Source organism: Lontra canadensis, unplaced genomic scaffold (genome assembly GCF_010015895.1).
Source record: "Lontra canadensis isolate GAN:19392208 unplaced genomic scaffold, GSC_riverotter_1.0 scaffold58, whole genome shotgun sequence".
Taxonomy (NCBI): Eukaryota; Metazoa; Chordata; class Mammalia; order Carnivora; family Mustelidae; genus Lontra; species Lontra canadensis.
In genome coordinates, this window is record NW_022631052.1 from 9733534 (window position 1) to 9759975 (window position 26442).

At 38.3% G+C, this 26442-nt stretch overlaps 2 protein-coding genes across 4 annotated transcripts in view; one reads left to right on the forward strand and one right to left on the reverse strand.

Moving 5' to 3' along the window:
• Positions 1-6056: 6056 nt before the first annotated feature.
• Positions 6057-24240, reverse strand: RSRC2 (arginine and serine rich coiled-coil 2). 2 transcript variants are annotated; one of them, XM_032876387.1, is made up of 10 exons: positions 24100-24240; positions 20105-20261; positions 18895-18938; positions 16223-16413; positions 15150-15353; positions 12862-12984; positions 10180-10259; positions 8083-8312; positions 7553-7642; positions 6057-6720 (listed from the first exon to the last, which is right to left on the reverse strand). In XM_032876387.1, the coding sequence occupies exons 1-10, from the start codon at positions 24103-24105 to the stop codon at positions 6541-6543; spliced, it is 1305 nt and encodes a 434-aa protein (XP_032732278.1). In that variant the 5' UTR covers positions 24106-24240; the 3' UTR covers positions 6057-6540. The 2 variants fall into 2 exon arrangements, with proteins under 2 accessions (XP_032732278.1, XP_032732277.1); XM_032876386.1 differs by having other exon boundaries at positions 8083-8315; positions 24100-24239.
• Positions 24241-24381: 141 nt separating this feature from the next.
• KNTC1 (kinetochore associated 1) overlaps positions 24382-26442 on the forward strand; it is a 77244-nt gene continuing 75183 nt past the window's right edge. Inside the window, exon 1 of one of the 2 annotated variants that reach the window (XM_032876385.1) lies at positions 24382-24423. The gene's annotated coding sequence lies outside the window, so the exon portion shown is untranslated. The other variant, XM_032876384.1, reaches the window with a different exon arrangement.

The following is a 26442-nucleotide window of genomic DNA, read 5'->3' on the forward strand; positions in this document are numbered from 1 at the left end:
TCCGAGATTGCTCCGGAGCATGGCAAACTGGGACATGTGGTTTCTAAGCGACGGTTAACTCATTGTTTGCATTGCATACTGGGATTGGTCCTTTTTAAACGTGCAGAAAGCCTGCATAGAACAGAATGTGTTAAAACAATATATATTGTCCCTGCGATGCGTCTAAGGCTGAAAAATCAGAACACGACGTATGTCTTATAGCAGATTCTAGTGTGCGTGCTAAATTGCAACAGGAGAATAAGAAACACTAGTTTTTTGTTTTTTTTTTTAATCACAGATTACCTTTGTGATCAGTTTTTTGAGCTTGTTGCACTTTTTCATGAAAAACTAGCTACATCAGACCGTTTTCAATTCGCCTGTTGCGGGTTTCGGTGGTTTCTCTCATTCAATCACTTATTCGTTCAATAACATTTATTTACCACGTTCAACGTACCAGAGCTCGAGGATGCAAAGGGAGAGCAAAATAGCTAAGTTACTGCTCTGGTGGAACCTACAGGCTAGCAAAAGAAACAGACAACAAGATCACCGTAACTGCTCCTGCTCTTGGGTCCAGGTGGATGCTGATAGGTGTCCATCATATTTTAAAAATATGTGAAGGGACGCCTGTGTGGCTCAGTCGGTTAAGCGTCTGGCTTCCGCTAGGGTCATGATCCCAAGGTCCTGGAATCCAGTACCGCACCCAACAGGCTCCCTGCTCTGCCGGGAGCCTGCTTCTCCCTCCGCCTGCCGCTCCCTAGCTTGTGCTCCCTCACTCTCATTCTCTGACAAATAAATAAATAAAATATTTTAAATTTTTAAAAATGTGAAATAAAAACACAGCAAGTTACGGTATGTAATGATTTACTTTGACAGAATCTGTGGGAATCCGTGAACTAGGACCTGAAGTTTGAACTGAAACATTAAGTGTTAGAAGGGCAAAGTTGGTGGTGAGAGCACTGCACCGATGATGGACTGAAGAGCATCCTCCTTGGAAGAAATCTGGCTGTGAAATGAGAGAGTGAAGCACAATGAGGCTGGTACATTAGGCCAGTGCACACACCAAGTTTAGGGATCCTCTCTCCATCCCCCAAATTGGGAAATCATTTCAACATTTTAAAGAGGTTCGTGACCCACACATTTTCATTTTAGTAAGATAGTCTTGATTGCATGATAGAAACACGATTACAAATCCTGCCAAAGTAAAATTCCAAATCTAGAAGACTGGTTAAGTTTTTGCAGTCGAACTAATAAATATTGGGATTAGTGCAGTGGAAATAGTGGTGGACAGTTGTTTAGAAGTAATAAATATTTAGAAGATAAATTTTAAGCAACAGCTAATTGGAGGGTTGGATACAGAAAATGAGAGAAAACGGGTAATGATTATTTCTCGAGATTCTGACTTTAGAACCTGAATAGAGGCACCCAGGTGACTCAGTCAGTTGGGCCTTTGGCTCAGGTCATGATCCCCGGGTCCTTGGATCAAGCCCCACATCAGGCTCCCTGCTCAGTGGGGAGACTGCTTCTCCCTCTCCTTGTGCTGTCAAATATTTATATACATATATATGTGTATATATATACATATATGAAAAACTGGTTGAATAAATGACCAATGATAAATCATTTATCAGTAATAAATGAGCAATGGATGTGGACCAGGTTTGGTAGCAATGAGGGAAATTATGTGGTACCCTGAGGCAATTTTATCTTCAGATGCAAGAGAGAAGCAACTGGACTGGTGAAAGAAGTTTTTTGAAGCATTTTTGTTATTCACTGATTTTTTTTTAAAGATTTTATTTGACAGAGAGCACGACAGACCACAAGTAGGCAGAGAGGCAGGCAGAGAGGCAGGCAGAGAGAGGGGGAAGCAGGCTCCCCGCCGAGCAGGGAGCCTGATGCGGGGCTCGATCCCAGGACCCTGAGATCACGACCTGAGCCAAAGGCAGAGCGTTAACTCACTTAGCCATCCAGGTGCCCTGATTTTTTTTGGAAAGATTTTGTTTAGAGAGAGCATGGGAGCCGGGGTAGGGGATGGGGGCGAGGGAGGCAGAGGGAGAGAATCTCAAGCAGACTCAGCACTGTGTGTGGAGACTGATGTGGGGCTTGATCTTACGACCCTGAGATCATGACTTGAGATGAAAACGAGTGGGACACTCACCTGACTGAGCTACCCAGGCACACCTACATATTGATAAATTGAAAGTAAAATCTGAGCCCCAGTTGAGATGTTTACTAGGCAGCTGAATCTTTGGGTAAATCTGAACTAAAGTTAACATTTGGCTGGCCCACGTTTTTTTTTAAAGATTTTATTTGACAGACAAAGATCACAAGTAGTCAGAGACGCAGGCAAAGAGAGAGAGGGGGAAGCAGACTCCCTGCTGAGCAGAGAGCCCGATGTGGGGCTCGATCGCAGGACTCTGGGATCATGACCCAAGCTGAAGGCAGAGGCTTAACCCACTGAGCCACTCAGGCGCCCCTGGCCCCCATTTTTAAGGACATTAAATACAACTAGAGCAAAGGGTAATGGCATAATGAAGAATACAGAGTGAGGAGTTTGTGGTTGAGTCTTGACACACTCCAAGGGCTGGGACTGAGGACGAGACAATTATAGAAATTGGTGAATGACCAGAGTGGAAGAACTAGGAGAGGGTCCAATAGAAACGGTGTGTGCATGTTTGTGTGTGCATGTATGTGGATATGTGTGCATATATGCACACACATATCTATATATACATACTGGGGCACCCATACTGGTTACCCCCGCCCCGCAACCCCGCCTGCTTGTGTTCCCTCTTTCGCTGTCTTTCTCTGTCAAATAAATACAATCGTGGGTGGCTCAGTTGGTTGAGCAGCTGCCTTCGGCTCAGGTCATGACACCAGGGTCCTGGGGTCAACCCCCACCCCGGGGTCCCTACTTGGTGGGGATCCTGCTTCTCCCCTGCCTGCCACTCCCCCTGCTTGTGCTCCTGCTCTCCTTCTGTGTGTCAAATAAATAAAATCTTTTTTTTTTTTTTTTTAAATTTCTAAGTAATATCCTTAACTAATGTAGGGGTCAAACTTACAACCCTGAGATCAAAAAGTCTCATGCTATACAAACTGAGCCAGTCAGGTGCCCCTCAAAATTATATTTAAGAATACACTTTAATCACCTTTTGACCTGTGAAACTCTAGCTTGGAATAATATGTAAAACTCATTTCCATCTCCTTGTACCAATTTATATCTTCAACGATACTTAAGTTTTTCTAAATTTATGGAATAAAAAATCCCTCCAAGTTGGAAACCTCATCTTTGAATCTGCTTTTTCAGCACCCATGTACAACTACCAAGTCCTATTCTACCTTCCAAGTTACCTACCCTGAAGGCCAATTGCTCTCACACTGGTCATCATATCTTGCCTGAGATACGTGTTCTTTTACCGCCCTGCCTAGCTACCATGTCTTTAAGATACCTCTTGGGGGATGCCCGGGTGGCTCGGTCCATTAAACATCCGCCTTCAGCTCAGGTCACAATCCCAGTGTCCTGGGACAGAGCCCTGCCTTGGGCTCCTTGCTCAGCGGAGAGACTGCTTTGTCCTTCTCCCACTGCTCTTTCTCATGTGCTCTCTCAAATAAAATCTTTAAAAAAATTTATGTATCTCCTGGGCGCATCTGGGTGGCTCAGTTGGTTGTGTCCAACTTTAAAAATTAAAATTCAATGAACATTTATTGTATTTTTAGTTTCAAAGGTAGAGTTCAGTGATTCATCTTTTTTTTTTTTTTTTTAAATATTTGAACAGACAGCAAGAGAAGGAATACGAGCAGGGGCAGTAAGAGAGGGAGAAGCAGGCTTCCCGCCGAGCAGGTAGCCTGATGTGGGGCTCGATCCCAGGACCCTGGGATCATGAACTGAGCCCAATGACTGAGCCACCCAGACACCCCTCATTCTTATATAATACCCAGTGCTCATTACATCATGTGCCCACTTATGGTGTCCATCTCTTCATCACAGCTCAGGTCTTTTTAAAAAATATTTGAGAGAGGGGCACCTGGGTGGCTCAGTGTGTTAAAGACTCTGCCTTCGGCTCAGGTCATGATCTCAGGGTCCTGGAATCGAGCCCCACATTGGGCTCTCTGCTCGGCAGGGAGCCTGCTTCCTCCTCTCTCTCTCTTCCTGCCTCTCTGCCTACTTGTGATCTCTGTCAAATAAATAAGTAAAATTTTAAAAAAATGTTTAAAAAAAATTTTGAGAGAGACTGAGAGAGAAAGCCCAAGTACGGGAAGCGGCAGACAGAGGGAGAAGCAGGTTCTGGGCTGACCAAGAGCCCGATGCTGGGCTCAATCCCAACATCCTGAGATTATCTGAGCCAAAGGCAGTTGCCTAACCAACTGAGCCACCCAGGTGCCCCATCAGCTCAGGTCTGGATCTCAGGGTTGTGAGTAGAGCCTATTTAAAAATAAAACAAGGGTGCCTGGGTGGCACAGAGGGTTTAGACTCTGCCTTCAGCTCAGGTCATGGTGAAGCTTGGCGGGGAGCCTGCTTCCTCCTCTCTCTCTGCCTGCCTCTCTGCTTACTTGTGATCTCTGTCAAAAAAAAAAAAAAAAAAAAAAAAAAAATTTTAAATAAAATAAATCCTGGAGAGCAACTATGTTGCTTACAAGGATTAACCCCAACATATCCATCATGGAGTACAAGGCTTTGAAACTGAACGCACAGTTAACAGCCAGGAAAAAGGGGAACCGAAGGTTAACACGTAAAAACAATTGAGTATGACTTCCCTATAAACTAATTACCAACTGAGCCAAGCAGTTAAATGGCTCCCACCACACACCCACTTAACCAACTGAGCCCCCCAGGTACCCCAGCCCATGAAAATCTCTAATGAAATTGATTGGAGAAGGTACAGCTAACCTGAAAAATTTGAATTGTGGGGACTCCAGGATGAAAAAAAACCATGATGACATTCCCCCAGAAACTCTTACTGAACCGTGATGAAGAGCCACTTCTTCATGAAATTACTGTGCTCTAGGAAAGTGAAATTTAAACATTTACCGAAATACATTAAAAAATCTTATTTAACACAACCACACTTCTCATTTATCACAAAATGTGCCCAACACACACACTGTCACAAACAATGTGTCCAACAAACACGTTGGCCAGACTTATGAACTCATTTTAAAAATAAAGGTATAATGGGTTGGGGCACCTGGGTGGATCAGTTGTTAATCATCTCCCTTCAGATCAGGTCAGGATCCCAGGGTCCTGGGATTGAGCCCTACATCAGGCTCCCTGCTTGGCAGGAAGCCCGCTTTTCCATCTCCCATTCACCGTTCTTGTTACCTCTCTGTCAAATAAATAAAATCTTTTAAAAAATTAAAAAATAAAGGTATAATGGGCACCTGGGTGGCTCAGCTGGTTGTCTCTTGGTTTTGGCTAAGGTCATGATCTCACGGGTCATGGTATCCAGTCCCATGTCAGGTTTTGCACTCAGTGAAGAGTCTGCTTGAAGGATTCTCTTCCTCGGTCCCTCCCCCAAAATTAAAAAAAAAAAAAAAAAAAAAAAGGTATAAGTTTTACCATTAAGTACAGTTCCCCAATTTCTCTAGGAAAAGGTGAATCATGATCTTGTAGTAATAAAAACAAATGATTTTTAAGTTCTATAGTCCCCTTCCTTCACCAGATTTATGCCCTATTTAACAAAGTAGTTTTCTAGTATTTTAGTACTTTGTGCTACTGAAGACTTCAAAGGGATAATGAGCAAAGGGCATACCAAGAACTTGTAATAAGGCACTTTATTAAAATAAAAGTGCTTACATCCCTTTAATGTATTAATCTATTTCCTGAATAACATATGGAATATTGAACAAATACTGTACACCATTCTGTTCCTTACAGTAGTAGGAAAACAGTATTATCGTAATAAGTTTGTCTACTTCTCCCAACTTCCTTTTACATTTCTGCTTACCATAGTATTGCCTAGAGCAGTTAACTGTTCTTAAAAAAAAAAAAAAAAAAAAAATTCTACCTAGTGTTCTCTAATAGCAATTGCAAAATGCTACAAAAAACTATGAAACAAATTCAAATAAGAATTCCAGGTAACTTAAATTAACACCAGTGTTGAGAAAACCATTTTTATTGTCATCACCACCCAGCGTATTTGTGCTGGATTATGTACCAAATGGCCAGATCTTCTAAAGAACATCTACATAACATTTCTTTCATGTTTCAAGAGATGAAAATAACTGTACAAGGTTAAGTACAAAAGTACACAAGACAGCGGACACGAAATATCCATGTATGAGATTTTATCCCACCTGCAGCTTTTACGTATTTGAAAAGTAGAATTCATGAACTAAAAAATATTGTCCTTCTATAGTCCTGTCAAGTTTAATGGAAGTGCGTTTAACCTGATTACAACACTAACACCAGTATCACTGATCTGATATTTACAAAAAATCGTATTTTTCAATAAATTAAAGTCAATGCAACACCCATGCAAGCTAGAATGCTAGCTGTTTGGTGAACAAGGACCTGACATCAGAACCAGAAGTCCATAAAGTCCCAAACATTAAGTCTGATCTTTTTCAAACTGCATCCATTCCTCGCATTGATGATGTGAAACCCAATCCCATTCCTCTTTGTGTGTGGGTTTGTGATCTTGCCATTTCATACTGAGCATCTAGATTTCTAAATACTTCTTCCTGTTGCTTCAAAGTCTTGTAACTTTCTTCATCAACTGAGCTACATCCAGCTTCATCTTCACTCTAAACATCAAAAAAAAGATATATTAAAATAAACAGAAATGAGAATAAGGTGTTCTTCTCAATTGACAGTACCAATAAATCACATTTTTAGAATAGGTATTTACCTTCCACTTATTCATTTAGTACCTATGGAATGCAAGGCACTGCTCTTTCTAGGTATGGGGAAAATCCAGGATATAACAAAAATCAACTTCATTTTAGTGGGTATGATCTCAGGGTCCTGGATCGAGCCCTGCATCAGGCTCTCTGCTCAACGGGGAGCCTGCTTCCCCCCACTGTCTGCCTGCTGCTCTGCCTACTTGTGATCTATGTCAAATAAATAAGTAAATCTTAAAAAATAAAATAGATTTTATCTGTCAGAGAAAGAGCACATGTGCACAAGCACAGGGAGTGGCAGGCAGAGGGAGAAGCAGGTTCCTTGCTAATCAAGGAGCCTGATGTGGGACTCCATCCCAGGACCCCGAGATCATGACCTGAGCGGAGGGCAGACGCTTAACCAACTGAGCGACGCAGGTGTCCCTACAGTTCGCTTCAAATGAACATTTTCTAAAAGCAAATTCATTAATTCCCATTTATAATTTGATTTTTATTTACTAGAAAAAGGTTCCTTTAAGGTATAAATAGGTATAATCAACAACCATGTTAATTTAAATCGTCTGTATTGTCAACTAATGATGACAACGTAATTCTGTGAAATGAATCTGAAGCACGAAACATAAAAACACTAGAAAGTACCCAGAGTTCACACATTACTGAAATTAACTTTTAAGGTAAAGACCAATGGTAATCTGAAAATGTTAAAACGAATTTTAATTCAAAGTGTGTAACTCACCTTAATACCCATTAATTTCCTGAATTTGACATTTTGGTCCTTGTTTCCAAAATTCAATTTTTCCCATATTTCAGCAGACTGGGATTTGTCCTGTAAAGAAAACAATGAACTTTTACAATTCATAAAATTTAGCTTTCTACGTAATAAGGTTTAAAAGAAATGATAACATTTATAGTATTGTAACAGTGCAGTTATAATTATTTTCAGTTTATGATTATTTTAAAATTTCTATTACAAAGTAATGAAGTAAAGAAACAGTACTTCATAATACACCCTTTATGAAAAAGCCTAAGCCAAGGAGCATCTTCCTCCATTACAAATGTATGGGAATACTGCATTTCTTTGAATCACTACTGGTTTTCTTAGATCAATCTTTTTGCACCATTAAACTGTGGTAAATTAAACTATTACAATCAAGTTTGGAGAAGAAAAATAAACACAAACCAATCTTTTCCAATCCAAATTTGTTTTTCTAAGCAACTGCTAATTAGGAATAAATGACAAAAGAGGAGAAGAATTAAAGAACTTACCCCTTCTTTCTTGCCTTGCCAAAGCATTTTCCTTTTTTTCTCTTGTTCAGCAAATTTCATTGGATTCACAGCTGCTGGGTTGTAATAGCTAGGTACAGCTATTCCGGTCTCTGCCAAAGCCTTCGCCTGCAGGGCAGCCATTTGAGCTGCCATTGCTATCTGAGGAGTTACTTGCGTTCCTGATGCCAACAAGGCAGCAACATTGAGAACAGAACCTCCGGTGGCTGCAGCTGCTAAAGACATAAGCACAGATTTTAAGACTAAACAAAACCAACCTCCTGATTTACAATAGTGCATTTATAGGTAAGAACTAATCTAACAAAAGGCAGAATACGTTTATCAAAATAAGGAAATGCAGGTTAGTTTACTAAGAATTACCATTTCAGCAAAATTTACTCAATTTATTTCTAATAGACATTTCTGGATATGATCCCTCCTAGATACTAATACTTTATGTATCTTAAAATAGTAAGAATTCTACAAATAAGGGGCGCCTGGGTGGCTCAGTGGGTTAAAGCCTCTGCCTTCGGCTCAGGTCGTGATCCCAGGGTCCTGGGGTTAAGCCCCACATCGGGCTCTCTCCTCAGTGGGGACCCTGCTTCCTCCTCTCTCTCTCTGCCTACTTGTGATCTCTGTCTGTCAAATAAATAAAATCTTAAAAAAAAAAAAAATTCTACAAATAAAAAAATTTGTGATTTCAATGAAAATGAACTATGGTACTTGTAGCTAAACTTGTAACAATGAATACTATTTGTATGGCTCTTTAAGCTTACAAAATGGTTATTTAGACGTTCATCTGCTGTTTAAGATATTAAGTATTATGCACATTTAGCAAGCAGTAAGCCCAAATCCTATAAAAGTTAAATGCCACACCTGGTATTCCCATTATTTTAAGTGATTCAGTCAGGAACTTAGTCAATTTTTTGTGAACACAAAGACTATTCTGATTATATGTTTTTCTGTCAGCCCAGAATAAAGCTTATAAAATTCTTTAATTACTAATACTATGGGAATCTAGTTATGGAAGTTTTTATTCTATTCAAGTATTAAAAGCAAAATGGCAGGGCTGCCTGAGTGGCTGACTCGGTTAAGCTTCCAACTCTTAATTTTGGCTTACATCATGATCTGAGTTGTAAGATTGAGCCCTGCACTGGGCTCCAAGGTGCATGTGGAACGTATCTCTTCCTCTCCCTCCGCCTCACCTTCTACCCCCTCCATATAAAATACATAAATAAAATGCATGAATACTTATTAAAGGCAATTTGTACAATTTTTTTTTTTTTTTAAAAGATCTTATTTGACAGAGACCGTAAGTAGGCAGAGAAGCCGGCATGAAGGGCGCGGGGGGAGGGAAGCAGGCTCCCTGCGGAGCAGAGAGCCCAACTCGGGGCTAGATCCCAGGACCTTGGGATCATGACCTGAGCTGAAGGCACAGGCTTAAACCCACTGAGCCATCCAGGCGCCCCAATTTGTACAATTTCTTAAAAAAATTTTTAAATTTTATTTTTAAGTAATCTACACCCAACACTGGGCTCCAACCCCCAACACTGAGATCCAGAGTCACATGCTCTACCAACTGAGCCAGCCAGGTACCCCAATTTGTACAATTTTAGATTATTTCTAGTACCACCAATTTACTAGGAATGTGAACAAACAAAAAACACCTTCCAGATTACACTCAACGTAATTGAGTAAGTCTCTCTGATCACCTTCAATCATCCACAGGCAATGTTTGTGTAATGTCTAATAACCTGATTTCTTACCCAAGATCCGTTGTCATCTTCAACAATTTGCATTTTTCCAAAAACCATGAGTAAAAAAATATGCCGTGATGGCTACAGTGTTATCTGAATGAGAACAGTGACTGTTTACTTGTCAAAATCAGGTGCATCAACCAAGTAAGAAATACGTATGCATGACGAATTTATGAGGAATGAAAGTTAACATTAAAAATGTTCACATTTCAGTAATAGTAAGTTTTACAGTACACTGATGGGTAGCAAAGCTCATAGGTGACTTTCTTCCTATTATTTTTCTGAACTTTCCAGATTTTCTACAAAAAAATGCCACACTTCTATAGTAAAGAAAATGAATTACCTGCAGCTATTTCTTGTTGTTTTTGTTTTTCAACCATTTCCTTTTCTCTCTGTTCTTGTAATTTCTTTGCTCTTTCCAACCTGTCAAAGATAATTTCAGTAAGTTTATAATAACGATCAATATAAAACCAGTATTTATCTTTGTATTTCTCCACATGTATAGAAATGAAACACTTAACAAAACTTTAACACAAATTGGTATCTGTATGTGGGGGGAAAAAAGCATTCATCTTTAAGACAGTCACAGTTAAAGAATATTTCAATACTGGTTTCAAACATTTTTAAATTCATGGAATTGCCAAAAAACTGGAATAGCTTTTACACACACTTCCCACAGAGACTAGTTTTAACAAATAAAAATTATTCAACCTTTATCATTGCTGGTTTTAGCAGTGTGGATAACATTACATCTTGCAAATGACATACTGAGAACTGAGTAAATCTTAGGGTATGTTAAAAGTAGTAAACAGTGTTTACAGAACTACCTACATGCTTCTTGGGAGGGATGCTGATACAGGATAAGGCCAATTAAAACATGCCAATTATGACTTTTCTACTTAAACACAGTTTTTATCATATAACCTTAAATCAGTAAAAATTTAAAATAGCCAAAAATAAAAAAGGGGCCAATAAATCCTATTTGGGAACTAACTTTTAGCAGCTTAAGAAATGTATTATTAGCAACGGAACTAGAAACCTGAAACACAAATTCATCCTCAGACAAAACAAAAAAGAGACTGTAGTTCACTCACACTAAATTTACTAATACATATACTAAATGTGTTGTCAAGTCAGTATCTACTTCTTATACAACAAATCTTTAGGAATAGCATCTTCATGAGTTCCTGAAAGAGAAACCTTTTTCAAGACTCCTTGATTTCCCAATTATTAAGTCAAAAGTCACTCTTTCTCCTTTACTGTGGTATAAAGGGGCAAAGATTAAGGAAAAAGGTTTTTTGTTTTGGTGTACTATGGGTAGAAAAATTGCACTAGCTTTAGCAACTGCTGTATTTACATTAAATGAACATAACAATATAATCTCATTCCCTCTCACTGAGAACACATTCAAGACAGACACAGTACAGACTTGATTTTGTCCTTGGGAATAAAAGTTCCTGATTAGGGGTAACATTAAAATGTTGGTACATAGATATTAAAACTGTTTTCAAAGTAGTTTAAAAATAGTCCATATTTAAAAACAAAAAAGGAACAACAAAAGGCCTACATACTGTAGTATCTTGTTAACAAAAGATATCCCTTTGAATTTCAAAGTAGCCAAGGACCAATCTGATACTTATCAGATTGAGAGTTATCTCAGAGGTGCCTGCGTGGCTCAGTGGGTTAAAGCCTCTGCCTTTGGCTCAGGTCATGATCCCAGGGTTCTGGGACTGAGCTCCGCAGGGAGCCTGCTTCCCCCTCTCTCTGCCTTCCTCTCTGCCTACTTGTGATCTCTGTCAAATAAATAAATAAAATCTTAAAAAAAAAAAGGTTTAAAAAGAGTTATTTCATGTAAACTTGTCATCTGAAAATCACTACGTAAGATTATTTTTTTAAGCTGAAGTTTTAGATGCTACTAACAGCTTCAACTTTAATAAAAGCCAAAAATTAAAGCACAACCAACTTATAATAAGAATAAACTTTAGGGCTTAAAAAAATACTGGTCAGACTTAACAGATCATTCTTTATAAGTTACTTCAGATATTATAATAAATTACTCCTTAATTCTGTGGATTTTAGTTTCAGAAAGAAAGTATGAGTCACTACTATTGATGCATATTTAAAATGGCCATCGCAGGTTGGAATTAACACCATTCACTACAGTGAATGGAATGAAGAAGGGGCGAGCTCACACCTTTGCTGCTGCTGCTGTTCAGCTGGAGTTTCTGCCAGGCTGGGTTCACAGGGCAGCAGCCCATCAGGTTACATTGTGATAACTGTATTTTTGTAATGAAAAAAAAATACAAACTCAATTTCATAAGGAAAAAAACCCCAAAATCAAGAGTATAGTTTTCAGAATATGGGAAAACCTGCAAACAAGCACTTGGATTCTACTTTACTTCTTGCCTCTCTATATGAGGCAGTTCTTTCAACGGTTTTGCATTTCGGCCAGACAGCCCCGGAGTGTGTAGTCCCACAATTACCAGAACATCTTTGGAATGCTTACAGAATTAAAACATGAAACGGTCTCCCTATGCTATCAGCAGTAAGATTTTCAAGATCAAACAAATCACCTTGTAATGTTTATTATTTGCCACCTTTAAAATAAGAAACCCACTGACATAATTGTTTCAGACTGTTTTCTTGAGGAAGAAAAACAAAAGGACAATGCAGTTTCAGAGGCAAAATTTAAGAGCTCTTGAATCAGATTTAGATTTCTAAAAAAGTTTTTATTGCAAACCAAAAATATTTAGGAGCCTAAATTTGAGAAAAATGAATCAGTTAATCATGAAGGAAAACAGAGAAACTGTTGCAGACATTGTAATCTTTCCAGTTGCACAAATAGGTAAATGTTTAAAATGAGAATTAACCAACTACTTAGTTCTAGATCAAAACTGGCACAATATGTATCATGGCTATATTTAATTATTTAACTTAAACTCTGAAAGCATTCACTTTGTCCGCACAACTGATTATCAACTTCAGGTCGAAAAGGAAAAATGCATCAAAGACAAAATATGCCCACCTCCTAGCTAAAGCTTCTTGTGCATCCATTGCTGTGTTTCTGCCTCTGAAGGGAGGTGGACTAGGAGTTCGGCTTAAACTTCTACTAAATCTTCTAGGTTTTTCAATTCTCTTCTTCCTATCTCTGTAATAAATATTTCACATGTTGCAATACGGCAAAGCAGTGATAATTAGTTCATTTTATCAAAATCCATTATATTTGCAGAGGTTCAACAAAAATGCAAACAGCAGACAAACTATCTAGAACCCTTTCCTCTCTATCGCTGTACTACAGCTTCCACAGGGTATGGAAGTTCCCTGAATATGCTGCTAGTCTTCTGTAAGTTCATTTAACATTCCCTGCTACAGACAACTGAGGATGTTTTCAAATCCTTTGCTATTACACCCAACACTGCAAAGATTAGACTTGCACATCAGTCATTTTATATTCACATAGGGGAGTATGCAGTAATGAGATCCATACTTTAAATCAAAATCCCTAGTAATGAGATCCATACTTTAAATGTTCCTAGTATTTTAATCTACAATGAATTTGTAAATGTTAAGAAAAAAAAGATCCCAAGCACAAAAATCAGTAAAATAAAATAATTAGGAATGGAAGATAAAAAAACAATAGGCACTGAGCAAAATAAAGTAAGAGTAGAAGTGGTCAAAACTAGAAATGCCATAATACAAAAAACTAGAAATACCACAAATAATGGCTTGTATGCCCACATGGAGAATAAAATATTAATGATAATGATGAAATTATTTATCTAAACTCACTAAAACTCTTAACTGGTAAAGCTTAAATTAGTAAACTACTAAAAACTGAACTACTGATTAAAAACTGATCATCAGCAACCCACAGGTCCTATCTGTGTGCTTTAATAAAACCACCACTGGGCACCTGGGTGGCTCAGTGAGTTAAATCTCTGCCTTCGGCTCAGGTCATAATTCCAGGGTCCTGGGATCAAGTTCCGCATTGGGCTCTCTGCTTGGCAGGGAGCCTGCTTCCTCCTCTCTCTCTCTCTGCCTACTTGTGATCTCTGTCAAATAAATAAATAAAATCTTTAAAAATAAATAAATAAAAATTTTTTGAAATTAAAAATAAATAAATAAATAAAAAGACCACTTTGAGGGGCTCTTGCGTGACTCAGGTCATGATCCCAGGGACCCCAGCCAGCAAGCTGCTCAGCAATGAGTCTGCTTCTCCCTCTGCTGCTGTCCCACTCTTATCTCCTGCACACTCACTGCTCTTGCTCAAATAATGAAAATCGAGGGCGCCTGGGTGGCTCAGTGGGTTGGGCCTCTGCCTTCGGTTCGGGTCATGATCTCACGGTCTCAGGATCGAGTCCCACATCGGGCTCTCCACTTGGCGGGGAGCCTGCTTCCTCCTCTCTCTCTGCCTGCCTCTCTGCCTACTTGTGATTTCTCTCTGTGTGTGTCGAATAAATAAAAATCTTAAAAATAAAATGATGAAAATCTAAAACACCCACCATTTGCATCCCAACTCCCCAAAAACCCTTGATAAACAAGAGAAAGCCAAGTAATTGGTCTTTATAGACTAACTTGAACAATTAACAAAAAACCTTTCCCCTTATTTAATAACAGTATCTGTGCATATGTATTATTAATAATTGTCTGATATAAACAAGTACAGACTAAATATATTCCCTGATTATTTAAAAATCTTTCTCTTGTGCTCTTCATTGTACTTCCTGTCTCAACAAATTAAGGCCTCCTCTCAATCAAGATAGGTTTGAATTAAGCTCATCTTTTTGAATACCCGAGATAGCATAAACAGTATAGTGGGTCAAACACATACACTGACTTTGCATTCAGACATACTTGGGACTTGGTCCTGACAGTACCATTTAACAACTATGATTTGGGGCAAGTTACTCAAGCTCTCTAAGCCCCACAATCTTAACTCACAGAACAGTTGTTTTGAGAATTAGACGAGGTAGTTAGTACATGAAAGAGATGACATTAATACACAGCACAGAGCAGGCATGCAATAAATGTAATCTACTCTGATTATACAATTAACACAATTCAACACCCAAAACAACTGAAGTAATTTTAATAGGACTATTTCTACCTGCACTTCACAGAAGATCTGATTAAATGAGTATCTGTAAGAATGCTATGGCAAGTGTTTAAATTGTTCTTTATTAGTCAGAATGTTGTTAAAATATTTTATAACTCAAAATTCTGACCCACAATTTTGATATTCTCAGACTGAGGGAAGATAAACAGACCCCGTGAGGGAGCTATCTGATTTTATTCAAGATGATGACTACTTACCGACTTCTACTCCTTGTTCTACTTCTGCTTCTACTCCTATGCCTGTGTCTGGATCTTGAGCGGGAACGAGATCGAATCCGGCGTTTTCTTTCCCTGCTTCTGGATCTTGACTTCTTCCTCTCCCTGCTTCTCGATCTTGACTTCTTCCGCTCCCTACTCCTTGATCGAGACTTCTTCCGCTCTCTGCTTCTACTACGATGACGCCTGAAATTAAAACATGTAAGTGTGTAGTTATTTAGAGCTGCGTCTTCTCAAATTACAGACATTATGAATTAATTATCTGCAGTGTGTGCTGTCAAGCCAGGCAATAAACTAATCTGTATTGTGTAGAGAAAGGCTAATTGAGGCATCTACTGGAAGAAATTCTAACAACAAATGAGCCTTTATTCTTGTTTGATGATGTCTCAGAGGGCACACAATAAAGCTACATGTTAAAAATGCAATGCTAAAAATCCTAACCCAACTTAAGATCCTGTTTAATAGCTTAAAGTCAATTATTGCCTTAGTGAAGTACTCATGCAACTTAAAGATGACAAGTTAATCTACTACCAAAAAATTCAGACGTAATCTGATATACCACATATATATATTCCCACAGAAAACTCCAAACATACATTAAACACTGGCTTCTTTTAACAAAAATCCCGCAACTTTTCTGCCATGATCCAGTTTTCAATACAAAAGAAAATCTAAATTAGTTTAGCAGCAAATAAATCCTACCTTGACAATATGAAAGTATTGCTATATTGGCTTAAACATAGGTCAGCTATGTAAATTTTTTCACTGCAAGTGACAGATAAATCATGAAATTAAAAAATACTGGCTAGATGAATGTGAATCATACACAATCATCTTTTAATCCCCGAGTCTTTAACACTTTTCTTTACCTTTATCAGAAAACGATGCCCCAAAGACTTCAGCTACTAGCAGACATTAGATAGCAAAGGAATAGATCCTAGGAAAAAACATCTATTTTCTAATTAAGATTGTTTGGGTATTGCTGGGTTCATGAGAAGCTTTACATAGTATAGCTCTTTACATGGCACTAACTCATAAGTACCAAAATGACTTACCTTTCACGAGACCTAGATCTTGAGTGACTTCTGCCTCTCGACGACTTTCTTTCTTTGCGTTTATGTCTGTCCTCACCGTTTTCAGATGAATTTAGTCGCTCTCTTCCTTTATCAGAAGAATGTTCTTTGTCATTATGTTCCTCAGACTTGTGTTTCTTAGATGGTTTATCTTTGGATTCATGTCTTCTTGCCTGTTTTAAGAAGAAGTTGGTTCTTTCAGGAAAATAGTGCAACAAAGAGAGTTAGTATGGGTATCAGTAGACAAAACTGTTGTGATGCAACATTAGTAACCTTAGGAGTGTGTGGCAAATAAAAATAATGATCTAGTTTCACATCACCCAAATGTTGCAGATGAATATTACTAATCTTACTGTCTTTATATATCCCCCAAATTGCAGTTTCCTCCCCAAAATAACATTATTAAAACAATGATTTTCAATATTGAAATAATACTGAAAAACCATTATTATCAGAAAAAAGAGGAATCCCTGGTGTTTCTTTTAACTAAAGGAATAAGGGAAGTACACATATATCAAGACTTTCAAAATTTTCCAACAAACCTTTTAGAGAAACAGATCATGTATACACGTATACATCAACTTCCATAACCAGAATACATATTATTTTAGGTTTAAAAACTTAACAATAGTGAAGATCAGGACACAAAGAAATGCACAGAAAACGCATTTCAGTTAGGTAGCTATATAAGATTAATCTTACTAATTATTAGTATTTTCTGCAATTTTAAGTTACTTTACGCAGAGCTGAAGTGTCCTTTTTATAGCTATACTGCCACATTCTCTCTAAAAGACGGCTCTTGATTTTTCTCCCAATTTCTAAACTGTGAAGAAATCACTTTTCATCTTGCAATATCTCAACGGGCTTGAAGTTCTATTACATTTCATGTACCTAGGGTAGAAAATGGCAACCGTATCTGTTTTAATTTTTATGAAATCAAACTAGGCATAACATAATTAATCCCTATACCATTATACAATACACACTTCCCCCATACTCTGAGAGATAAAAACCAAGGCTTTTGCTTTCACAACATATGCATTCAGAGACTGAGCTAAAATTAATTGCACGATCAAGTCTCCATCCTATTCTCACATGCCAAATTAGGAAGTGATAAACATCAGATCTCCTCACATTAAGTTGTCAAATCCGTCTTTCAGCTAAAGCTTAAACACCTGGACATTTCAGAAACACAATTTTAAAGCCAGAAGGAAACTCAGATCCTCTAAACTTCCCTTACTTTAAGTACGACTAAATGAAGATCTAAAGTCATAAAACTACATGGTAGCAGCTGAATCCGGACCCCATGTTGTTCTTATGCCCAGGCCACGGCTTTTCTACAACAGGACACTTAACTCAGGTTTCCCAAAACATAGCATTTTTTCTTTACACTCAAGATCAACTCTGCTTAAAACCGAAAACCTGGCCAAACATTTTGGAACATGCATGATATATCTGAAAAGAATCGTAGCATGTCATTTAGTATTTTGCAGAAAAACAGAGAGACCTGGAGACACAGCTAAATTTTAATTTCACTGCCAGTTCTCTGTATTATGAGCTTATAAAAGTATTTCCTGGGTTTTGCCACGTAACGGCAGACTGGAAAAGCTTTAAGTGGCTCAACTTCCAAAGGTCTTAGAGTTTATTTCAAACCAGTTTTCCAAGCATAGCATTACTATTATTTAAAAAAAAGACATCAAAACCCTTAACTGAGTTAAGATACACTTAAGGGAAATAGGAGTGTGAATGACTAATAGTTACCTTAGATGGAGTAGGCTTATAATTTTGCTATCTGAGTCTGCAGCGTCTTCAGTTCAGTCTCTTCGCGCATTAGCACGCTGAGTATGATTTATTATAGAAATGTTATCATGTGAGCTAAACAAAATCGTCATTTTCACAAAAACTCTCCTAAATTAAAAATTCAACAGAGCTTCCATTAGGGGAAGAGGTGAAGTCCCTGCCCACATTGTTTTCCGGAGTCCCTCGCCCAGCCCCCACAAGACTCTGCTCCTCCCTTTCTGGCTCCTACTTCCGTTCTTCCTGGTTGGCTCATTCCTGGTCTCCTCAGGGGGGCGAGCAAGTTAACTCCTGCTTCTCTTTCATACAGCTGCTGTCTTTCTTTTTCCTCAAGTTCTGCTGTCACTGCCACCTTCCCAGCTGTCCCTCACAGACACTTTATTTCGAAATTCGAAACTATTGTCAGGGAAACTGAGCTGGTTTGTTAATGCAAAGAGGACTCATTATCTTCCATAAAGAAAAAGCCCACAGTTATCTAGGATATTGGTACTTAAAAAAGATGACTGCTATATGGAAATCCTGGAGCAGCTGTCAGGTATAAGGAGACTCGGGACCTCAGATTAATGGAAGCTCTGTGTGACAGGCCTAAAAAAACCAATTATAATCTTCATATGAAATTTTTATTGTGAATAGTTTCACAACATAATAAAATTAATAGTTTCTGAATGAACTTTTCATATAAACAACTATCTTCTTGAAAAATGATGATCCATATCATGCTTATTTTATACCAAATTAACCTTTTAAATTTCAAGTTTTGGTACTTACCTTGATAGTATCATATATTCACACAAACATTTCTACCAGATACTTTACAAGAATTTTAAAGTGCCTATTCACTACAAAGTGTTAATTACCTCTTTGCTTCTGCTCCGGCTCCTGTGTTTTCTTCCTTCATTATCTGTAAATACATACAAAAGTTCACCATAAACAAGACACAGAAACATCTCAAACACAAATTCCAATACTCAAAAGGACGATTTCCAATCCACTTTCCTAAATTAAAATTCCACTTACTATCTTCTAAAGACTATTTTTTATGGAAGGGTGGGATTATTCTACTTAAAACCACTGTATATATTTGAAACGAATCAAGCAATCTCAATAAACAAAAATATAACCGAGAGCAAGCAAAACAAACAAACCCCCCCAAAATCCTTCATGCAAATCAAAAACATATATACTGTCTTTCAGTCTGTCACAGATTCTTAATTCACAAACCACTGTGACTAGCCCATTTTGCTTTACAGCGCACAGAAAATTTATAAAGCAGCTGAGTAGAAACAAACAAGAATGCAAGAGAATATAGTCTGAACTCTATCTGGCATAAGTAGTCAAAAGGATGCTACAGTTTTGAAATTTCTATTCAAAAGTGATTTTATACAGTACAGTTACAAATATACACATAAGATTACATTTTAACTACTTACAGATGATTATCTGTGGCCATAGAGCATAAATAAACGGAGCCCAGGTCTTAAAACTCTTAACTCATTAGTATTCTACTTCTCACTTAACCTCTTCATCAAGTAGCAATACTAATTTAAAAAACATACAGCAAAACATCGTACTTTCTATACCACATCAGTCTAATTCTTTTTCAAGTAAATGAGTAAGAAACACCTCAGAACGCCAAAACCTCTCACTTCAGAAATAGTCGAACATTAAATTAAATGAAAAACAAGGTTAAAATTTTTCCATAACTTACATCAAAAAGCACGTTAAATAAGCTCAGAAAAATATACCACTGCCCAGGCACCTCTTTCAAAATATTTTACCAATGTTGAAAGACTGAAATTTAAACAACTCAGGGTTAAGAAATAATTACTGTGACAAAAATTTAAACATATATATATTTTTTGCCTTTGGACAAGTCATGACATTTCTGCATGAGGACATGTAGGTTTCTCATAACTAAAAAATTGTCCAGAAAATTACCACTGTACTTTCCTTATTGATTTCTCAACTGAAAAGAACACCTATTAATTATATAAAAAACTAAATTTATGGCTTATATACACACATTTACATGGGTAGAGGTAATTACTGTTTTCCAACAATTCATACCTGACTTTCGTTTTCTTTCTCTTGACCTTGATCGTGATCTTGAATAATGATGTTTTGAGGCTCTAGGAGAAATAGATGCATCTGACTGCTCTTTTTTCTTATCTCTATCTGGGGATGTCTTTTCTGGGGCTAGTCCATCTCGTTCTGTATCACTAGCCTAAAAGTTTAAAGAGAAATGATTAAGTTCTTAATTACATTTAAAATGTTTCTAATTTCTTAAAAGAAGGAGGGAGGAGAATCATCCTTGAGTTTTACAAAATTAAAAAAAAAAAATCAATAAACCAGAATGGCCAATTTCTAAGTAGTTAAGTATTATTTGTACCTGATAAACAAGCCTGAATAAACTGAAATGACTAACTCGGTAACAGACATATGTAATTAGGCTGATGTCTTTAACTTTTAAAAATTATTTAAAAAAATCATTTTCATAACTTTCAAAACAATGGGGAAACGAGAAGAATAAGGGCTCCAAGTATTTCCAATAAAACAAGCAGAGAAAATACAGTCCATTTTAGATTTGCGAAGTCATTTGCGTGACTTTACCAATACTTCTATCTTATATTAGCAAACATTAAAAAGGCATTTAAAATGAAGTAGTAAAATTTAAACAGACTTAAGTCTGTAAAATCTAAGAACAGCTTCTAGATTATAAAAGAATAAACAAAATTAACTTACCTATCCGAGAACCCACTCTTAATTTCATTAACCCGCTTTAATGAAAAGAGCCCCTTGGCACAGTGCTGCTGCAAAATATGGTCTGCCTCTCCTCACATACGCTCTGCGCTATGGAAACATTGAGTCGTTTCTGCTTCAAAGCATTTTATAAATTTTCACAACGCAAATTTTGTACAAGTAAAAAAAATAATCAAGTATTACACTTTCCCAAGAGTCCTGATTTACTCAAAAGGATGTTCCTTCATCTAAATATCAGTTCCCTGTTTTCCAACTTACTTGCTCATAACTGAGTACTGAGCAAAGCAATCCATCAACAAATGAGGAAATGAATTCCTGTTATTAGTTTTCAATTAAAAAAGAGAAGTATTTCTGTGGCTCTGTGGAACGGTGTGGTCCAAATTACATATAACAAGAGTATCACACACAGACACTGATTTCAAGGAGTCCTAGAAAAAAGCTTTGCGAAGCTAAAACCTGAATGTTCCCAAGTCAGATTTTGATCAAAAGGTAGAGGGAACAGTTTCAGCAGTATGTAGAAGGTGGACTACTTGACCTTTGACCTAAGAAAGGTTTTCACATTTTGGAAGGATTATTAAGCAAGGAATGGGACAGAGACTATATGTGATCCACAATACCTAAGATATTTATTACTATGCTGTTTACAAAAGAAACTAGACTGGATAAATACGGATTTTCAGCAGGAGAAATAATCACATGACAACGAACTCCTTCCCTTAAGAAAATCAATCCAGAAAACAAATGCCAAGGAAACTAAACGGGGAGTAATTTAACAAATGAAGTGCGAGAGACTGCACTATTTCAACAACTAGTTACTGAGAGTCACAAATGTGCCGAACTCAATGCTAGACTCAAAGAATAAAATGATAAACGCTTAGCTAGGATGAAAGACATAAATGTGTTAAACCTCTAACAATGGTAAAAAACAAAACAAAACAAAAAAAACACAGCCAAACCAAACCAAGCACAAAGAAGAAACTAACTGCTGGAGAGACTCTCAGGTGACCACACATGCTTTCTCCAGTTTTCTATGTATGGGTGATTTCTGGAATCATAAAACTTTTGTGAGGAAAGCTTTCATCACAGAATCGAGTTCAACTTTCTGATCTTACAAAGGAGATCCAGCAACATTACCTGCCTCTCCTAGGATGGTACTCCAGCTCTTTGCTGTCTACTATTAAATAACTGATGCTGTATCCACAGGTAAGGATACTTAAGATTTTCACAATACTGGTCATTTCCTTTTAATTCTCGTTCTCATCATTATCATTACAAACTATTTCCTATGTCTCTGATGCTGTGAAGTGCCGGTAGGGCACTTCATTTGATAAAATAAAACTGCAAAAACTGAAGCACTGCTCACTTCTCTTAATGCATGCGACTTCTCTACCAAAACCAGCATTCCTGAACCAACCACTGGCACGTCTCATTCACTCTTACAGAGATCATGACGAGAATGGAAAACAACCTTCCAATGGAAAAGGCAGCATCTAGACCAGGCAGTACAAGTTTTTAGTCAATGGTTTATTTACATGCTTAACATGGGAGAAGCCTGGCATTAGGGAAGTCAAATGCCCTTTGCTTAGAAAGGTACCCTGTAATACAAGATAATAACTTACACCAAAGAGCCATTTTCACCTGTAAAATACACTACAGAAACAAACAAAAACAACCATTCTATCACTAAACAGACTACAAATGATAGGTGGCCACTCCTCCCCCACAAAACTTTTATTTCCATGAGGTTATTTTATAGTGCCCTAATGAAAAGTATCCAAAAAAAATGAACTGAATAAAATTTCTCTGAAAATTACTAAGCTTTATTTCAATTTATCAGGGTGTACATACTAAATCTTAAATGCTAACTGCAAAACCGTCCTCTACTCCAGCACCTGCTTTTTTAGAAGGCCACCACTGTTAACCTTAACATTTACATCCTGTTTAAAACCCCAATAATGCTCAAGACAGTACACAAATCTTTCTCCAGTGCAAAGAAGATACACTGGATTTAATACTAGGCCACTTCTCCAGGGAACTGTGTCTCTTTATGGAAGGAGGCACTGCAGCACCAAATGTTTGAACGGACTTCATTTTTTTAATGTATTTGAGCCCCAGTAAAACACCACTATTCTTTAAAGTACCTTAAAAGGCCCAAAACACTATTTAACAAAGGAAAACATTACATTAATTAATTGCACAAACACCAAACAGCCTTCCAACTGTTTGAAACCTTATTAAAAAATAGGTTCTTAATTCAATCAGGTATTGGGGGAGGGGAGTGCAGAAACCATCCTAATTTCAGATACCCCAATTTTTAGCAAGGGCAAACTACGAATCTTCCGGTATGTTTATAGTCCTACTTATTTTTGAAGATGAGTACATAGAACTTTCTAGTTAGTCGAAAAGGACACAAGACGCTTGCATTTTTCTTTTAACAGGGTTAAGAAAAACGAAGTAGTCACAATAATGTGATCCAGCAGAATTGAGCATCCTATACCCGAAGCAGGCTTTTTAAAAGAACTAGTGTTCTTATTTAAAATTAAATGGGTCAATGAAGGGTTCTTAAATTTAAGAAACAACGCCAATGATAAGGCTTTATTATAATCCTTCTCAAAGACTTCAAAATGATTACATCACGAGCCGCTTCGGAAACGAACGACAATCGGAATTCGTAGTTCAAAGCCTTCTCGGAATTAAGTCGATTTTTGTTTTTTTACTCCCTTTGAGCAACAGCTTCCTCAGCTCCGTACTAAGGAATAAACTAAGGTTTTCACAGACGAAACACTAATTAAAATTATGCAACTAGAATTTTACTGAGCGTAAGCAAAAAATCACTCCCCAAAAGGTTACGATTCTTCTTCCACTCTACTCCTTACAGACAACGCCTTTCTGATCCCATACTTTTCAAAGACCGCCCCATCCCTTTTCTCTCTTCCCCAGCCCTTCCCCAACGCTAACAGAAATTCCCAAGCCCTAATGAAACTCAATAAAAACGACTAACAAAAATGAGTTAGCTAAACTGGAGGCCGGTCTACGAGTGGAACGGAATACAGGGCTAGGAAAGGGATGAGGAAAGTTCTGGAAAAAAAAAAAAAAAGACACTCCCTGCGGCTCCCCACCCCCACCGACACCGCCTCATTTCCCCCTCCCTACAGCAGGCAGCCATGATGGCGGGCGCAGAAGAAGGCCGCGGCGCCATTTTGTCCACACACGCGCGGACAACAGCTCTGGGAGCCGTTCACCCGCTCTTTGGAGAGTAGCAGAAAAATATCCCGGGTTTTATACTCAGCGTCTGCACCTACCGCCATAGTCCAGGGTCCTGGCCGCTAGGGCGGCGCCTCCACTTGCCGCTCTCAAATGTACCGGCCGCCCCGACGCTTCGCCACAGACTAAATCGCTCGCGCGAGAGACCCGGATGGCACAAAGGGGATGAGGCCCGGCGCGTCGCACAGCTTGCTGGGAAAAAAAAAAAAAAAAGGGTGGTGATAAGAGTCTCTATAGCAACGTGATTCGAGGAGGTGATTGGTTGTTCTTCTGAAGGGGGCGTGTAAAGCCAGGCAGAGGGGCGGAGCCAAGAATACACCCTAGAAGGCGCCGCCGGGAAATCGGAATGGGTGGAATTTAAGGTGGGGCGACTTCCTAGTTCGATTTTAAAGAAATTTTGGCCTCCTCCGGCTGCCGTAAAAGGGGTTGGGCTTGGTGTTCTCCCGCCAATTTAAACCCGTGGGCTGGAACCTGAAGCGATTAGGGACAGTTGTGGGTGGCAGGAAGAGGGACGATAAGTTTGAGTGTTCTTCTTTAGTTTCTTCAGTTGCAGGTGAGGAGGGGGAAATGCGCTGCTGTAGAGACCTGGGGGTGGGTTCAGGTTGTAGTAACAGCGGCCTCAGCTCAGTTCGGGTGTTTTCCCATCAAGAAGCTGGCGGGAGAGAGTTTGAAGTCGGTTCTTGCTGGTCCGTTGTCCGGCTGGGAGCGTTTGTGCTTGGGGGCCTAACTGACACCTTCATTTCACCTAATTCTCTAATCGGTTCTCCACCCAGCCTCTCGACTGATCAAAAATCGTTTATCAAATCAGGTCAAATCGTCTCCTCAGGGTCTTTCCCCTGTAGTACCGAGCATAAAAACCCAATCTTAAAGTTGAGGGTTCGTTTAGCTTTTGAACTGCTCCATTTTTGCTGTGGCCCGGCAGCCGCCCCAAACTCCTTCCAGCCTCCGAGCCTTTGCACAGGCCTGCATCTCTTTTCTCTCCGAGCTTTGCAGAGTTGGCTTTTTGCCCTTGGGATCTCAGCTCACATGTTCTCTCTTTCCTTTACCCAACAGGTTCTTTTTATGTGACCCCTTGCCCCCCACCTGAGCATCGTTTAGTTTTTAGTTTTTAGTTCAGAACTTTAGCACTGTTTGTAATTGGGCACTTATTTTTGTAGGGAGGCAGCACAACAGTTAATAGGTGTGAATTTGAGTCTTGTCTGACTATATCATTTACTCAATTTAGGTGACTTGGCCATTTATTTAATCCCTGGCTCGTGTCTCTGCTGTAAAATGGGTTGTTGTGCAGATTAAATGAGTAAAGCATTCAAAACTGCTGTGCATACTCAATATATGTTAACTGTTTTGTTTGTCCTTCTTAGACGAATATAAACTTTGTAATGATGACAGGGCTTTTCTGCCTTCTGGGCTGTATTCCTGCTCTAGAGCACTCCCTGATACAAAGTAGGCATCAATAAACACTTGTTGAATGAGCGACTTGACAGCTCTGGAAGGTTGATAATATTTCTCTATTTTTTTCACATGTGGGGCACAGAGACCCATCAAAGTATTCACCCGAGCCTGTCCCTCCTGTCTTAATCTCCTTCCGACTCCCACCCAAAAACAGGAGCCACTAGAACTATTATTTGTTCTAACAAGCTTTGTTTTGTACCTTTGCTCACACTCTTGGTAACAGCTCCTTTCCTATATTTAAAAACCTCCTATGACCATAGCCTAAATGTTACTTGTTTTCACCAATGAAAATGATAAATTACCTAACGCTTAATATTGAGTGCTTGCCATGAACCAAGCACTGTTGCATAAGTATTTAAAACTCATTACCTTTGCAGGTACAACTATTCCTATTACAGGTAACTGAGGAACAGAAGAAGGATTACGTTGCTCTCTCGAAGACAACCGGTTATAAGTGAAAAAGCACCTTCGCTGTGCTGTATGTTCCATAAAATTTAAAACCTACTTTTGCTAGCGCTTATCAAAACAGTTGTAATTATTTGGTTGCTATTCTCCACCAGTAACTGATCAGGGATGATTTTTCATCTTAGTATTCTATTCTAACTCACAGCACACAAAATGAGTTACATAAGTCTTGGCTGATGAGATGTTCAAGTGACTCTCCAAGGGTTACAGGTATAATCTTTGATTCAGTCAGAAACCTAATCCAATTTTTCCCCTTTCCCCTTAGCATTTTCATTTGTTATAATACTGGAAACATTAATGGACTTTTTTAAAAGTTCATTTGGACCTTAACCATTCTCAGATATCTTCTCAGTCTGACTTTGTATCTTCCACTATTTATTACTATACTGCTACAAGGTTTATTTCAAATGAAAACTTGTTATAAGTTTAAGCTAGGCACACAACATACTAGAAGCTCTAGGATA